Below are 17,715 nucleotides of genomic sequence, written 5' to 3' on the forward strand. Positions count from 1 at the left end.
ATTCAGGAAATCTGAGATAGAAATGGCACGTTCTTCTTCAAGTGCTTGCTCAGGTCCATTCCACGTTAGGTACGTGAGTGCTGCGTGCACTGTCACCGGAGATTTTTTCCCTTGGTGGTGCCCGCCAGGCCGGCTCTAGAATCCTTTGGTGCCATGCACTCATGCACTGATATAAGGGGCTCAGTTGGCCCCGCACCCTCTCAGTTCCCTCTTACCTCCCGTGACAGTCACTGGAACAGCTTCTCTTGCTTTGGCAAGGTGATCATTCAGGGTTGGGTTTTTTTCATGTTATTCTCTAGTTATCTTCATTTTAATTTCTAATAGTAGTGTAAATAGTATTATTGTATAGATAGACTCCCCTCTCTTAGTTTAAAGAGGCTTCTTTTGTCTCTGGGGCCTGGCATGCCCTGGTCTCTGGGCTTCAAACCTTGCACGTCCTGTGACAAGCCTATGCCAATGAGCGACCCACACTCTAGCTGTCTGAAGTGTCTGGGAGAAGCTCACTGACGAGTGTTGTCAAATCTGCTGCAACTTCAAGCCTTGTACAAAAAAGAATAGGGAGGCTAAACTATCCTAATGGAAGCCACGCTTAGACTGGCGTTGGAGGCAAGCCAGTCTGACTCAGCACCGAGCACCTCGGCTTCAGTGCAAAGCGCTCCTCTGGCACTGCATGTTTCTTGGCACCATTCCCCCTCTCTGGTACCAAGAAAGAGGCAGAAGAAACAATGGTCCAAGAGGGGACACTCCCTGGTACAAAGAAAAGACAAACAAGGAGTGTGCAGCGGAGCGCGACCTGTGTCATGTCTCTTCTTCACCCCTGTTTTACCATAGCGTTGACTCTGCCCTGCTTGCAGGTGCTGTTGAGCCTGGTACGGGACCATTCACCAACACCGGAGGGACATTGTGGCACCAGCGGGATTTCAATGTCTTCCACCCTGGAGGTCTTTGCAGCGGCCAGGGACCTGATGACACTCCCGGTTCTGTTGAGCCCAATGGGACAATTGTTGGCTCTGGCGAGTGTGTCGAGAAGAAGGGAGCATGTTGCTCTGAACTCGTACCCAGTGCTGGGTTCTTCAGTACCGACCAGAGGAAAACTGGCCCTTCTGTCATTGGCGAAGACTTCTCCGCGCCAGCACCGATCCCCAGACCCTTGGCACCGGTCAACAGAAAAGAAGGGTACCACTCCCAGATGGTCTCAAGAGGACTCTTCCTCAGAGTTGGGGTGAAGCCTTGCACTCAACCAAGGAGCTGCCACCAATACTAGTCCTACGTTCCACCAAATCTCGGTGCGCTCCCTCCTTCCCCAGTCCTCAGCACCTGGCCCAAAGGACAATGGATAATGCAAGTCTAGTGAAAAGAAAAGGAGTACTTGTGGCACCTTAGAGACTAACCAATTTATTTGAGCATAAGCTTTCGTGAGCTACAGCTCACTTCATCGGATGCATACTGTGGAAAGTGTAGAAGTTTTTTTTACAGGTTTGTGGGGGGGGGGGGGTGAGAGAACCTGGATTTGTGCTGGAAATGGCCCAACTTGATTATCATACACATTGTGAGGAGAAAAGGAGTACTTGTGGCACCTTAGAGACTAACCAATTTATTTGAGCATGAGCTTTCGTGAAGTGAGCTGTAGCTCACGAAAGCTCATGCTCAGATAAATTGGTTAGTCTCTAAGGTGCCACAAGTACTCCTTTTCTTTTTGCGAATACAGACTAACACGGCTGTTACTCTGAAACCTGTCATTGTGAGAAGAGTGATCACTTTAGATAAGCTATTACCAGCAGGAGAGTGGGGTGGGGGGAAGTATTTTTTCATGCTTTGTGTGTATAAAAAGATCTTCTACACTTTCCACAGTATGCATCCGATGAAGTGAGCTGTAGCTCACGTAAGCTTATGCTCAAATAAATTGGTTAGTCTCTAAGGTGCCACAAGTACTCCTTTTCTTTTTGCGAATACAGACTAACACGGCTGTTACTCTGAAGCAAGTCTAGTGGCCATTCTAGAATCCCTGCAGTTTTCTCCTGGTATCAGGGCCTCTGCCCAGCCATTCCTACTTGCTGGTGTCTGAGAGGAGGGCTCCTCCACTGCACCATCCAGCACCCAAGTTGGAATCCAGTACCAAGCCCAGGACCAACACGCAGGACTTAGGCCTGGATGATGTGGTTGGGGTTGAAGAAGAGGAGGAAGACCCCCCACACACACCTGTACAGGCCTCTTCTTCCTCCCCAGACAAAGCTGTCTCAGGACCAAGTGGCTTGATGCCACAGGATAACTTTGGACCTCACCAGGAGCTTCTAAAAAGGCTTCTAACCTGGGGCTAGAGATGGAGGTTCTTAGAGTCCTCACATAGCCTCATTGATATTTTGGCCACGGCAGTCCCATCAAAGGTGGCTCTACCCCTCAATGAGGCTGTTATGGGTCCAGTCAGGTCCCTGTGGCAGACCCCTATCCTCTCTCTCTCTCCCCCACCTCAATTTGGGCAGAAAAAAGGTACTATGTGCCCAATGAGAGGGACAGACAAGAACAGTTAGGTGCAAATCCCAAGCAAAAGGACTTAAAGAAGCTAGTGCTGTTTCATAAGAAGATTTATTTGATGGGTGGGTTACAGCTTTGCATTTCCAACCAACAAACCTTTGCTTGGGAAGTACAATTACAGTATTTGGGACTCTATGGCAAATTTTGAAGACTTGATGCCACATGACTGCAGGCAAGAGTTTTCCACGCTGACGGAGGAATGGAAGACCATAGTCAGAGCCTTCCTCCAAGCAGCCCTAGACACAGCTGATGCAGTGGCCAGAACAATGGCTTCGGCTGTTCTCATGAGAAGGTGCTCCTGGCTCCAATCCTCAGGGCTACCACCTGAGGCCACTAGTCAGTCCAGGATATTCCCTTTGAAGGTACAGAATAGATCAACTCAAAGCTCCATGGTCTGAACGACTCCAGGACTACCCTCAGATCTCTGGATCTCTACTCTTTGGAACCTTCAAGGAAGCATTTCAAGCCTCAGGCGCAGGCCCGCTTCTCAGCTCTGCTGCCTTACCAGGACCTGTTTAAAAAATGGAGCAGGGGTTACAAGCACAGGCAACTGCCCCCCTCCATCTCAGCTTCACTACCAGGGTCACACAGGTACTGCGAGGCCCCAAACAGAACTTCACAAAATGCTTGGCAGTGGTAGCCGCTTTCCTCAGAAGGCGAGGCGTTCAAGTCTGTCTGTACCTAGAACAACTGGGTGATCAGTGGCCAATCAGAGGCTCAAGTGAAAAACTGCACCTGGTCCAAGCCACCTTCCATGCTCTGGGTCAGTTGATAAATGAGCAAAAGTTGACTCTCGTTCCTGTCCAGCAAATAGCGTGTATCAGGGCAGTGCTTGACTTGACCTGGGCCAGAGCCTTCCTCCCAGGGGCTTGATTCCAGATAATGTCAGCTCTGATATCCAAGGTCAATGCCCACCCCACCATGACAGCCTCAGACTTTTGAGCCACATGGCTGTGTGCACTTACAAGTCTGGCTGGCCTCTGTGTATTCACTGAACCACACCCTTTGGACTCGGTGATTACAGTTCCTGCCCCAGTCCTTGCCTCCCTCGACTGGTAGAAGGATTCCCCGATTAGTGGTCATGAGCATGTTCCCTTTGTCACTACCAGTCTTTAGTATCCCTAATTTTGGATGCATCTTATCTAGGTTGGGGGGCTCGTCTCGAGCACCTCAGAACTCAGCCTGTGGTCCCAGGAAGAGCTTTCCCTGCATATAAATGTCAGAAAGCTCAGAGCAGTCTGCTTAACTTGCCAAGTGTTCCTTCCCCAGATCATGGGCAAAGTTGTACAAGTGCTTATGGACAACACAGCAGCCATGTTTTACATCAATAGACCAGGACGAGTGTGTTCCTCTACCCTGTGCCAGGAGGCCATCTGCATGTGGGTCTTCTGTGTGAAACACTGCATCCACCTTGAAGTTTCCCATCTTCTGGGAGCCTGGAACGCTGTGGTAGATCACCTCAGCAGGTCTTTCTCTTCTTCTCACCGTAAGTGGTCCCTTCACCCGGAGGTGATCAGATCCATCTTCTGGAGATGGGGATCTCCCCAGATAGACCTGTTTGCAACCAGGTTGAAAAGGAAATGTCAGCAGTTCTACTTGCTATGCAGTCACAGCCCAGGCTCTTGCTGGCGCCTTCCTACTTCCACAGACAGAGCTCCTATTCTATGCATTACCTCCTGTTCCTGTGATACACAATGTCCTTCTGAAAGTCAAGTGAGAAAAGACAAGGGTTATCCTTGTAGCCCCTGCATGGCCGCGACAATGCTGGTTCAGCACACTGCTGAACCTGTCAATAGTATTACTGCTTCTGCCCCGCCCAGACCTGATCTCACAAAATCATGTCTGTTTACTCTACCTGAACCTCAGGGTCCTCCACCTGACCATCAGGGAAGCTCCATGGTTGAACAAGTCTGCCAGGTCTTGCTAGGTAGTAGGAAACCGTGTACTAGAGCAAGTTACCTAGCCACATGAAAGAGTTTCTTGGTGTGGTCTTCCCTATGATGTCTCTCTCCGACTCCGTCACCCCTCCAGTCTGTGCTGGAATACCTGCTTCACCTGAAACAAAGGGTCTGGCCTTTTCATCAATTAATCTGCAATTTGTGGCAATCAGCCTTCCACCCTGTGGTGGACAGTAAGTCGGTCTTGTCTCATGAATTATCCATCCACTTCCTCAAGGGATTAGAGAGACTTTACCCTCATATTTTCAAAATGATTCCACTATGGGACTTAAACCTGTTCTTGTCAAGACTCATGGGCCCTCCCTTTGAGCCGCTGGCATCATGCTGTCTGTCATATCTTTCCTGGAAGGTCACCTTCCTGGTAGCAATTACCTCGGCCAGGAGGGTCTCAGCAATTATGGCTCTTATATCAGAACCCCCATATCTGATGTTCTTTAAGGACAAGGTACAACTGAACCCCCACCTAGTGTTCCTTCCAAAGGTGGTCTCGCAGTTTCATAGTAACCAGGCTATTTTCCTGACAGTTTTCTTTCTCAAGCCATGCAGGAATTCAGAGGAGCAGTGTCTCCACTCGCTGGATGTTAGATGCGCCCTGGCCGTCTATATTTAGAAGACCAAGCCAATCCGTAAATTTACGGAGCTCTTTGTCGCAGTTGCAGACAAGATGAAAGGCCTCCCGGTTTCAGCCCAGATAATTTCATCCTAGATCACCTCCTGCATTCGTATGTGTTACAAGCAGGCAGGTGTTGCACCTCCTGCCATCTTGACTGCTCATTCAACGAGAGCTCAGGCTTTATCAATGGCATTTCTGGCTCAGGTCCTGATGCAAGACATCTGCAGAGCTGCAATCTGGTTGTCAGTACATACCCTCTCACCCCACTGCACCATCACCCAGCAGGCCAGAGATGATGCCAAGTTCGGAAGAATACTGTTGCAATCTGCATGTCTATGAACTCCAAACCCACCTCCTTGGGTACCGCTTGTAAGTCACCTAAAGTGGAATGGACATGACCAAGTTCTTGAAGAAGAAAAAATAGTTATTAACGTTTCTGTAACTATTGTTCTCCAAAATGTGTGGTTCATGTCCATTCCACGACCCACCCTCCTACCCCTCTGTCAGAGTTAGTCAGCAAGAAGGAACTGAGAGGGTTAGGGGCCAGCCAGACTCTTTATACCAGCACATGAGTGCACGGTATCTGTGAGGCTGGCTCTAGCGCCCTCTGGTACCACTGAGGGAAAAATTTCCTGTGATGGTGCACGCACACCTAATGTGGAATGGACATGAGCAACACATCACAAAGAACAGTATTTACGGAAAAGTTAGTAACCACTTTTTTTTCCTGAAGGGAAGCCCCTCTATTCCAGACTGTTTAAGGATGGGAGGGAAGACACCCCACATTACCTAACTTCATAAAAAGAAGAGTTGATCCTAATGTCCCATAATAAAGCCACACTTGGTGTGTCTACTGTTCTCTAAAGGGAAACGTGGCACTGAAGGATAAGCCATGGTAAGTCATAAAACAAAAAGTAGATTTGTTGATGGAATTGGAGGTGGGATGAAGAGATGCATGTGATTGCTACCTTCATAAATAGTTCCGTGCTCCATAAATTGTTCCCTGCATCATGCAGCCCCTGCCTACGTTTCTAACCTGGTTTCAGAGTAACAGCCGTGTTAGTCTGTATTTGCAAAAAGAAAAGGAGTACTTGTGGCACCTTAGAGACTAACCAGTTTATTTGAGCATGAGCTCACGAAAGCTCATGCTCAAATAAATTGGTTAGTCTCTAAGGTGCCACAAGTACTCCTTTTCTTGTTTCTAACCTGGTCACCTTTTGAATCCAAGGTCTGCTATCCCTTTCTATTCCATCAAAGATACCAGTCTAATTGAGACCTACTTTCCATCTTCCGTTGCAGAAGCAGTCTCTTTGTCTCTTGCCATGCTCCCCTTTGCTTATAGTACCTTTCTCAGTTCTGTTGTCAAGGCTCCACTGTTTTATTCAGATCATTCCAGAGAAATCACCTCTGCCACTCTTAAAAAAATGTGCGTATACTTCAAAACAAAACAAATATTTCAACTACTCAGATGTATAGATTCATAAAGAAGAGAATATCTGTGTATTTAACAAATGTCCTTTCTTGCTTCTCCCTTTTCTTGGTGTCTGTTACTATTTCAGTTGTTTATGTAATCCACTGTTGAAATTGTCTGCTCCTTGGGGTAGGGTTTTTTCATCTTGGTATTTACTGGTAAATGTAGAACAGCTGTGGTCAAATTCTGCCCTCAGTTACACCTGTCAGTCTAATTGTCCTTCGGTGAAAGTTTCGCTCTTGTAAATGAAGGCAAAATTTGAACTGCAACCTGTTTCCTGGAGAACTGGGACCCATATTTGAGTTTCTGGCAAACAAGCAAGCCTTGCCTGTGAGAGAATCAGAGCAAAAAGACAAGGACATACAATTCTTGTGATGTTGGGACATGCCATTCCTGTACTGTCATTTCAAACAGATCTGAAAATTAAGATGTAAGGAGGGGTTTTGTTTTTTTCTTGTGATTAAACTTTTGTGCATTGAAGGTCAGAGCCGTATAAGTGTAAGATAAGAAATTTTTAACTGGTGATGCTATGATATGACTTATGAATTCCACGGTGTTCTAATATGATAATGTAATGGTTAACCCCCTCAAAACAAGAACTGCTCTTCATTATCACCATATCTAGAAATGGAAGGAGAAATAAAATTTCTTTATCAATAAAATTTAGTGTCTTCACGCAAATATTTGGTTTACTACCAGTGTGTCAATATATAAAAACTTAAATTAACAATAGGCTTTTATTTTCTACAGTCGGATGGACAGACTCAGACTTGTGCTACTGCGCTAAAAATAGATGTGTAGCTGTTGCAGCTTGGGCTTTGAAGCCTAGGCACGGGGGTGGGGTTTAGAGCCCAAGCTCCAGCCTAAGTTGCAACTTCAAAGTGCTGTCTACACTGCTATTTTTAGTGTGGTAGTGTAACCTGTGGGTGGGCTAGAGTTCACTTCATTGCCCTTTACCAGTGCCTTAAAAAAACCAAGCTCCCATAGAAAAGCAGCAAGAGACCCAGAATTCAGTCTCTAAAGATTTTCAGCAAGGATTGCACGGGGTCAACCTCCACACATTCAAGTCTCAAAAAGAACAAAAGGAATGAATTAAGTACCAATTTTATAAAATCTTATGATAAAGAAACATAGTTAAAATTTATATTTATAGCATAACATGGCTACTTTATAATCTACATACATTATCTTCACAGTTTATTCATAAGCGTAAATAAAGAAAACAAATTAAATCTAAACAGGTCAGTCCCCACAGAAACCCAGTTAAAAGAAACTGAGCTCCCAAATGCTTAGGTTTAGTTTATTTGAGTCTCTATTAGTCTTTGATCACGAAATGTATATAGTCTGCTGAGTTAAAAGCAACATCTTCCCACCACTTGCTTGTAGAAATCTTTAGTTGGAATCCATGAAGACTCTTCCTCCTGCTCTGCTGAAATCAACTCAGTTAACTAGTTAGCTACACAATTAATCAACCACTTAGTTCAGTATATAGATTAAAAAAAAAAAAAAAAAAACTGCTGCCAAATGCTTTAGAGTTAGGGAAAACAGTCTGCTTTCTGCTCCAGGAGCTCAGCTTCTCCCAAACCATACAGTGCGCATGGCCTTTTGCAAAATAGCTGCCCTGACTACTTGCCCTTATGAAGTCTGAGTTCAGCAACAGGGAACCTATTTAGCATTCCAAAAACTGCCACACCCTATTCCAGAAACTTCTGAGTGTGGAGATCTGATTGCATCTGCCCAGACCAGATATAAAAAATGGTTCAGCATCTGACATACCGTCTTAGGTTGTCCTACAACACAGCCTCTAACAAGACCAGGATGTCCTGGACACTAGGTAACAGGATTGTTTACCTTTACACTAAGAAAGTTGGCAAGGCACCAAAGTCTGCATGTGGTATGTGTCCAGAAAGACTTTGTGGTGTTCGTGCTATGCACCCTAAAGTCCTTATGAGGTTGTCAAAAACAAAGAAGCATGTTAGTAGAGCCTATGGCAGTTCCACATGTGCTACATGTGTCCGTGAGAGAATCAAATGAGCTTTCCTTATTGAGGAGCAGAATATTGTGCTTTGTGTCTTCAACACCTCCACAACAGAGTCAGAAATCTAAGTGAATCTCTTTGTATTGTCTGCCTAATAAATGAAAATTCAACTTTACAAAAAAAATAAATAAATAAAAAGGACCCAGACACAACTTATTCCTACCCCACCCCCATAGACCTCTTTAAAGAGATCTCCCTATTAGGCACGAGGGTTACCGTAGCATGAGTTCCGTGAGACATAGTCTGCCAGCCTGGGTCAGGAGGTCACTGTGATGGGCTGTGTAGACATACTCATTTCCTTACTCCACTAATTCATACATTTGCTGTGGACTGGGCTGTTGCTTTTACGTCCTTCTGTTGACTTAAAGGAATGGTATGGATTTCTGCTCTAGTTTTTTTCCCTTTCAAATTTTCTGTTTCCCTGTTTCTTACAGGATGATGCCCGACAACTCTTTGTACTAGCTGGAGCAGCAGAGGAAGGATTTATGACCACGGAACTAGCAGGAGTTATCAAGAGATTGTGGAAAGATAGTGGAGTTCAAGCCTGTTTCAATAGATCCAGAGAATACCAGCTTAATGACTCTGCAGCATAGTAAGTGTAGAACTGTAACCAAGCTTGTCCCTCTCCTGTAAAATGGTAAAGATTGTAAGATGAAATTCTTTGAGGCAGTCTGATACTATGCTGATGGGAGTCTTAGAAGTACCTAGATAGAGTTGCCCTTTTCTGGGATCAGACAGCTGCAGCAGTCCTGAAGTAGAAGTCTGAACTCGAAGAAAAGGAATTGGGTGGGGAACCCAAATGTTGTGCTGGAATTAACAGGTCAAATCTGTGAGCAGTGCCCAGAGCAGTTAATGGGAGAAATAAAAACTAACAGGTACTCTCAATTGCTTTATATGGCCAGTTGTTATATTTCTGCCCATATATTGGGGGTGTGGGGTTGAGGGAGGAGTTGTGGTCTCGAGGGAGGAGTTGTGGTCTCAAAGCTACTTGTTCTGTACATTGAAACCTTCCATGACTGTTGGCTCTGAATCAGCATTGTCGATTGAACTTTGCTTCTGTTCCATTACATTAATATTGTGGTAGCACCCAAAAATACCAATCAGGATTTGTCTTTGTTGTGCTAGGCACTGTACAGATGCATAGATAAGCCCTAATGAGTTTAAAACTAATTAAGACTAGATGCAGCAACAGAGGATAAACAGATGGAAAATAGGGTAGAAGGAGGATAATAGTAATAAGATCATGTAATTATAGGCTTGTGATGTGTAAATCATGATTCTGAATCATCTGAACATATTCTAAGTTTAATAAATCTTCTGTTCCTGATTGATCTTCAAATATGCTGCTACTAGTTTTTTTTCAGTACAAAGGAAAGGGATCGGCGCAGAGTGGCTTTAGCATATCTAAAGCATGAATTACCAACACTGAGCAGTACACAAGTGTCATAAAAATAAAGGGAAGGGTAACCACCTTTCTGTATACAGTGCTATAAAATCCCTCCTGGCCAGAGGCAGAACCCTTTCACCTGTAAAGGGTTAAGAAGCTAAGATAACCTCGCTGGCACCTGACCAAAATGACCAATGAGGAGACAAGATACTTTCAAAGCTGGAGTCGGGAGGGGGGAACAAAGGGTCGGTCTGTCTGTCTGTCTGTGATGCTTTTGCCGGGAACAGATCAGGAATGCAGCCTTAGAAACTTCCGTTAAGTTAGTAAGTAATCTAGCTAGAAATGTGTTAGATTTCCTTTTGTTTAATGGCTGGTAAAATACGCTGTGCTGAATGGAATGTATATTCCTGTTTTTGTGTCTCTTTGTAACTTAGGGTTTTGCCTAGAGGGATTCTCTATGTTTTGACTCTGATTACCCTGTAAGGTATTTACCATCCTGATTTTACAGAGGTGATTCTTTTATCTTTTCTTTAATTAAAAATTCTTCTTTTCAGAACCTGATTGATTTTTCATTGTCCTTAAGATCCAAGGATTTGGGTCTGTGTTCACCTGTACAAATTGGTGAGGATTTTTATCAAGCCTTCCCCAGGAAAGGGGGTGTAGGGCTTGGGGGTTTATTTTGCGGGAAGACGTCTCCAAGTGGGCTCTTTCCCTGTTCTTTGTTTAACACGCTTGGTGGTGGCAATATACGTTTCAAGGACAAGGCAAAGTTTATACCTTGGGGAAGTTTTTAATCTAAGCTGGTAAAAATAAGCTTAGGAGGTCTTTTATGCAGGTCCCCACATCTGTACCCTAGAGTTCAGAGTGGGGAAGGAACCTTGACAACAGGCTAAATGATTGGTTTAAATTTAAAAAATATAACAAAATGACCGATTCAAATCCATATATAATGAACTAAAACATGATGCTGTTAGTGCATTGAGATACTATAGATCAGTATTTCTCAAACTTTTTGATACCAGGGACTGGCTTGCTGCCTTCCTAAACTGTGTCAGGGAGATCTTGGGGACCGGCATTGGTCTACGGATCAGTTGTTGAAAAACACTGCTGTACATATCTCCAGCCTGCTTTTATCTGCTCTGAACCTGGAGGACAGCTTGAACTTTCTAGAGTCTTCAAGTCATCGAGAATAGGGACAAACAGGATGAACTTAAGGTAGCAAATAAGTCTGAAGAAAGCACATCCATGACAAAAAGAACTGGAAAGTCACTTTCGTGGGTCATTTTCCTACTTTTAATAAGATCCCTCAAAGTCTCTATGCCTTCAGTATTTTAGGTAACTAGCTTTATTGGGGAAGTAGTCATTCCTTTTCGAGTGATGGTCCCTATTATATTCCACATGTGCCCTAAGCCAAAGCTTTTCAGAGTGGTTTTGCTCAGTGGTCCGCGTATGTGCCCTTGTATTGCCTTGTGGTTTCACCTGACTGATAAAAGGCTGCACCACTTGCCGGATCTGCCGGTCCCAGCGCCAGATTTGCATACCCCTCCTGCTTTTGTCAGTGGCGTCCCAGATGCTTTTACTGGTTCTGGTCCCATCAATGGACCAGATACTATTGACTCTGGGGAAACTCGGAAGCACTCTCAGCCCTCAAGAACTGTTCACCCTGGAGGGAGCGAGGTCACCACGTGTTTTGATGCACTCACCTCTGCAGAGGGCTCCATCTTATGCGTTACATCTACCACCTGCTAGCCGTACCCCTCTAACACATCCTGTTCTATTGACACTGGCATTCATGCAAGACTACGACTCCTGAATCTGACAATCTGGATGTTCAGCATGGTCTGCTGCTTCCATTCAGGAAACACAACTACCAGAGGGTTCCAACAGCTCCATGGCAGTTTACCCCTTTGCCTTACCCAAGAAGCTGGTATCTGTCTCCTTGGGCACAAGTATAACAGCAGCAGGATCAACCGGGTTGGCCATATTGGAGCTCATGGCCCCATTATATGCCTCCAGAATAGTCTCATTTGGCTCAGGAGAACTCCCCTGTTTCACCGTCCCACCTTGTCCGGCAGAGGTTCAGAAATGAGGTTAGATGAGGCACCGATCAGGCCAGCTCCAACGGTACTGGCGGATCGGAAGAGATTCCTTTTGTCATCTCCAGGCGCAGCTGTGTCATCAACACCTTCCTCTCCACCAGATGACTATCGTCAGTTTCAAGAACTCCTATGGAGATAGCCATTGTCTTTGAGATTCAACTGGAAGAGGTATGGGACTGTCAGCACTGGTTACTAGACATTCTGCACACATTGGTACTGGTAAGGGTGGTCTTACCAATCGATGCTGTTCTTCAACCAGCACACACTGTGTGGCACATCCTGGACACTTGTGCACCAACCCCAAAGGGAGCTGCAAAAAGGTACTACACCTCTTCTCCCCCACCCCCAACCAGAACTTTTATTTTCACACCCTCCACGTAACTTCTTGGTAATACAGGCTGTATTGGAGCAGACCAAACAACAATACTCACACTCCATCACGGCAGACAGGGAGGGTAAGAGACCTGACCTCATGGGTCGAACGGTCTTCTCCTCAACTATACTGCAGTTCCAGATCTCTAACTACTTGGCACTGATGGCCAAGAATGGCTTTATAAACTATGACTGGATGGAGGAATTTGCAGATAAGTTACCTCATCAGGATTGTACTTGATTCCAAGCAATTGTACAGGAAGACAAGTTTGTCACCAAGTCCATACTTCAGGCTGCAGTTGGTTCAGCGGACACATCCTTGCATGTATTGGTGACTGGAATTGTCATGAGGAAGGAATCCTGGTTACAATCCTTAGGTTTCCCTAGAGAGGTGCTAAACACTATTGAGGACCTTTCCTTCAATGAATCACACCTCTTTTATCAGAAAACTGATGATTCCTTACACTGACTAAAAGACTCTAGGGCAGTGGTGGGCAACGTGTGGCCTGGTGGGACGGGCCACCACTTCTTGCAGCTCCCATTGTCTCGGAATGGTGAACTGCAGCCACTGTGAGCTGTGGGGGGCCGTGCCCGCGGACAATCAATGTCAGCAAAATGTCTCGCGGCCCGCAGTCAGATTATACTGATGGGCCGTATGCAGTCCACGGGCCGCAGGTGGCCCACCACTGCTCTAGTGTCACCTTATGATCCTTGGGCATATATACACTGGAACCAAAGAGAAAATTTTATCGCCCACCATCAGCGCAACAATATAGAACTCCACACTTCTGCCACCAGTGGACATACGAACCTCATCAGAACTGCCCTAAGGTACTCCAAGCATGTCTGCCTGTTCCAGTAATGCAGACCTCTGCACAACACACTGTCATCACAAAAGTGGTCTTTTAGTGCGCCTGGAGAGCCATCAGTCACTCTGCACACCAGTGCTCTTACCCTCCACCCCTTTCGAGGGTCATCTCAAACTCTTTCTACCAGCTTGAGAGTTATATAACAATGGGCAAGTGGGTCTTGGACATCATTCAACATGACTACAGCACAGAGTTTATGATGAGGCCTCCTCCACATCCCCCTCCCGCCCCAGAGATCCCTTTCATGACAGTATTCTTACCCTACAGATGGACTTCCTCCTGCAGAGAGGAGCAGGAGAGCCAGTCTCGGCAGCCTTTTGTGGCACAGGGTTCTATTCCAACTATTTCCTGGTAACTAAGAAGATAGCGGGATGGAGACCATTCGATTTGCAAGTCGAAATTCCATATGGTCACACTTGTGGCCATCATTCCCTCGCTGGAAAAAGGCATGTGGCTCTCAACATACATATGACCTACAGAAGGTTCCTAAGGTTCAAAGTGGGGCATCGACACTTCCAATACAGGGACCCATGCAGATTTGCTGCTGCCCCACAAGTTTTTACAAAGGTTTTCTCTGTTGTAGCTTCTCACCTATGATGTCAGGGAATCCTTGTCTTCCCCAACCTGGATAACTGTCTTTTGGCAGTGTGGTCCAAAGAGGAAGCTCAAGCATTGATGTCCCAGCTTCTTCTACTTCTCTCCTCCCTAAGAGAGAGCATCAACGTCGAAAAATCAACTTTGTGCCACCCTTAGTCCCTGCAATTCGTAGGATCTCACATTGATGTGATCTCTGCACGAGCTTATATACCACAGGACAGATTCCAGAGCCTACTGAACCAAATAGTCCTGATAACCTTCAACGGCCTGGTCTCTGCCAAGACCTGCCTTTCCATTCTAGGGCACATGGCGGTGTGCACATACATCACACCCTTCACCCGCCTGCATCTTCACTGTCTACAGCTATGGCTGCAAAGAATCTATTCTCCTATGCACCAATCTATGCACACCCTATTTAATGTTCCACCCAATGTCATCTCTTCTCTTCGGTGGTGGACAGACTCGCTACAAGTCTGCTCCGGGATGCCTTCCTCCCATCCTTGCCAACTGTGATATTCATAATGGGCGCGTTGCTCACAGGCTGGGGTAGAGTGTCTCAACCTTTCCAGACTACTGTATCCTTTTCAGGAGTCTGATTTGTCTTATGTACCCCAGGTTTCACCTCACTTAAAAACTACTTGCTTGCAAAGTCAGACATAAAAATACAAGTGTGGCAGCACACTGTTACTGAAAAATTGCTTACTTTCTCATTTTTACCATATAATTATAAAATAAATCTACTGGAATATAAATATTGTACTTACATTTCAGTGTTTTGTATATAGAGCAGTATAAACAAGTCATTGTATGAAATTTTAGTTTGTACTGACTTCGCTAGTGCTTTCTATGTAGCCTGTTGTAAAAATAGGCAAATACCTAGAGGAGTTGATGTACCCCCTGTAAGACCTCTGCATACCCCCAGAGGTACGTGTATCCCTGGTTGAGAACCGCTGGGCTGGGGCACTTACATTGGAGATCACAAGGCACCTGGATCCATGCGAGAGTCCAGAATGTACATAAACATACTCAAACTTTGAGCAGTACACAAAGCATGTCACGTGTTCTTACCAGTTATCTGTTATTGCCACATCCTCGTCATGTCAGACAACACCACAACAGTATACTACATAAACAAAGTGGCACAAGGTCCCCAGCGCTGTGTATGAAGGCAATTCCTCTGGGAATGGTGCATTGCACATCATATCCTTTTGTCAGCAGCCTACCTGCCTGGTACCCAGAATGTGATCATAGATTCTCTCAGCAAGACCTTTGCAACCGACCACAAATGGGAGTTGCACAAAACGATAATCACAGACAACCTTGGTCGCTGGGGCACACAAATCAGAGATCTTTTTGCATAACACACCAACACCAAGTGCACCCAGTATTCCTCTAGGAAAGGACCCTGTGCTCGCTCACTGAGCAACGCTACGGTCGTCGACTGATCAGACCGGACAAACTATGACCCCTCCCTCCCCCGCGTCCTCCATAAACTCCAGCAGGACAGCCATTCTGATCTCTCCATTCTGGTGTCGTCAGTTCTGGTTCCTTCTTTTTCTCCACATGTCGAAACAACCTCCACTCCAACTCCAGACATTTCCTGAACTGCTGGCAACACAATGGCAGACTCAGGCATCCAGATCCACGGAAGCTACACTTGACAGCATAGATTTTGAATGGACACCTCCATTAGCACAAGAATGCTCATTGGCAGTGCAAGACCTCTTCTCCAATAGCCAGAAGGACTCCACAAGGCAATCCTGCTAGGCCAAATGGACATGCTTCACCTCCAGGGCCCAACAGCAAGATCTTACCCCCAAAGCTGTGGACATCCCTATGCTTTGACTATTTCCTCTACCTGAAAACCTCAGGACTCGATCTCAGCTCTGTCAGAGTGCATGCAGTCACCATTAGTGCTTTCCACCCTCCAGTAGAAGGGTATTTGATTTTTACCCACCCCTAGACCGTGCGATTCTGGAAGGGCCTTTTATGTAAATATCTGCTAATTCAGCCTATCACTCCCTGATTGGATCTCAACCTAGTCTTTACCTCTTTAATGAACTCTCCTTTGAACCGCTGGCCTCCTGCCCTCGCTCTCTTTCTCTCTCCTCTCCACAAAGGTCATGTTCCTTGTTGGCATTACCTCAGCGAGGAGGGTTGGTGAACTGGGAGCCGTGCTGGCAAACCCTGCTTTCACCACATTAGATAAGGACAAGGTCTCACTGTGACTGCATCCCAAGTTTCTGCCAAAAGTGGTTTCCCAATTCCATCTCAACCAACCCAAACTCCGCCTACCCCCTTTCCAAAACCACATGCCTCTAATGAGCAACAGTGACTTCATTCCCTCCATGTGTGTAGGGCCCTGGCCTTTTACCTACAAAGGATGAAGCCATTCCCATTTGTCTACATAGCTGAGAGAATTAAAGGACGACATGCCATTTCCACCCAGAAAATCTCTGTGGGTCTCAGGGTGCATTAACTGTTGCTATCAATTGTCAGGGAACTCCCCACCAGATGGCATACAAGCCCATTCCACGAGAGCACAGGCATCAACCACAGCCATGATGTATGATAGATCCCTTGCAGGTATATGTAGCAGCCACGTGGAGTTCAGTACACACCTTTTCCTCTCACTATGCTCTAGTATGTGCATTTGGTGCCAGATGCCTCATTCGGTGCAGTGGACCTCTGTTCTATGGTTCCACCATCTTCCTTGCACCCTCTTGTCAATCACCCTCAGTGGAACACAATCGAGCGAAACCACAAGGCAATACAAAGGTGCCTGTGCGGACCACCAAGCAATATTACTTTGAAAAGCTCTGGCGCATGTACATAACCCTCAGTGGAATACATATAGGGAGCACACATCTCGAAGAACCTCCAGTTACAGGTAAGTAACTTCCTCTTCTCTTTCCTGCAATTTCATAATGACAGCACAGTTTACTTAACACCCCTAATTATATCCCTGAAGTTGATAATTTCTGATCATATAGGCAGCCGTTCCTTTTTTCTGTTCCTTTTCAAAGTGAATGTGAATAAAAATCCCATATGTACTATATTAAAAGCACTGAATTGATGGCATGCATCTCAAGAATTTCACAAAGTAAAACACAAGGCTTTATTTTCAAGACTATCTGACTAGAAAGAAAGTTACTGTGGTACAGTGCGCCAAACTAGCCACCTAGTCAATAAACAGAATCACAGAGCATTAAGTCACATGAACATCTGTTGATTCAGTATTTTGGCTGGAACATTCTTCACACATTTATTATTTCCCATTAAGGGACAGCATATTAAAATATTTTAATTCTGTAGACAGGTGTAAAGATAATGAAATGTATTATCTATTTACATGTTTTCCTACTTTATAATTGCTTGCACCAATTGGAAGAAAACCACATATGCGTTCTGAGACTTAGAAGGAAGAATTATTTAAGATGGAATGAATTGCTTAAATTTTCTTCTTTCTAGAATAATATTTTCCAGTATGCATTTTTTTAACTAGCAAAGGCTTGCCAAACTTTTTTAAAATTCTATTTTTAAACTTGTAAATTCATAGATTCATAGATATTAAGGTCAGAAGGGACCATCATGATCATCTAGTCTGACCTCCTGCACAACGCAGGCCACAGAATCTCACCCACCTACTCCTGCGATAAACCTCTCACCTATGTCTGAGCTATTGAAGTCCGCAAACCATGGTTTAAAGACTTCAAGGAGCAGAGAATCCTCCAGCAAGTGACCCGTGCCCCATGCTACAGAGGAAGGCGAAAAACCTC

At 45.3% G+C, this 17,715-nt stretch overlaps 1 protein-coding gene across 1 annotated transcript in view; it reads left to right on the top strand.

Moving 5' to 3' along the window:
• GNAI1 (G protein subunit alpha i1) overlaps positions 1-17,715 on the top strand; it is a 69,988-nt gene that overhangs the window by 30,132 nt on the left and 22,141 nt on the right. Inside the window, exon 4 of the mRNA XM_073328619.2 lies at positions 9,047-9,204. Within this exon, the coding sequence (XP_073184720.1) occupies positions 9,047-9,204 (158 nt within the window). The remainder of the gene's footprint in view (positions 1-9,046; positions 9,205-17,715) is intronic.

This window comes from Lepidochelys kempii, chromosome 1 (genome assembly GCF_965140285.1).
Source record: "Lepidochelys kempii isolate rLepKem1 chromosome 1, rLepKem1.hap1, whole genome shotgun sequence".
NCBI lineage: Eukaryota > Metazoa > Chordata > Testudines > Cheloniidae > Lepidochelys > Lepidochelys kempii.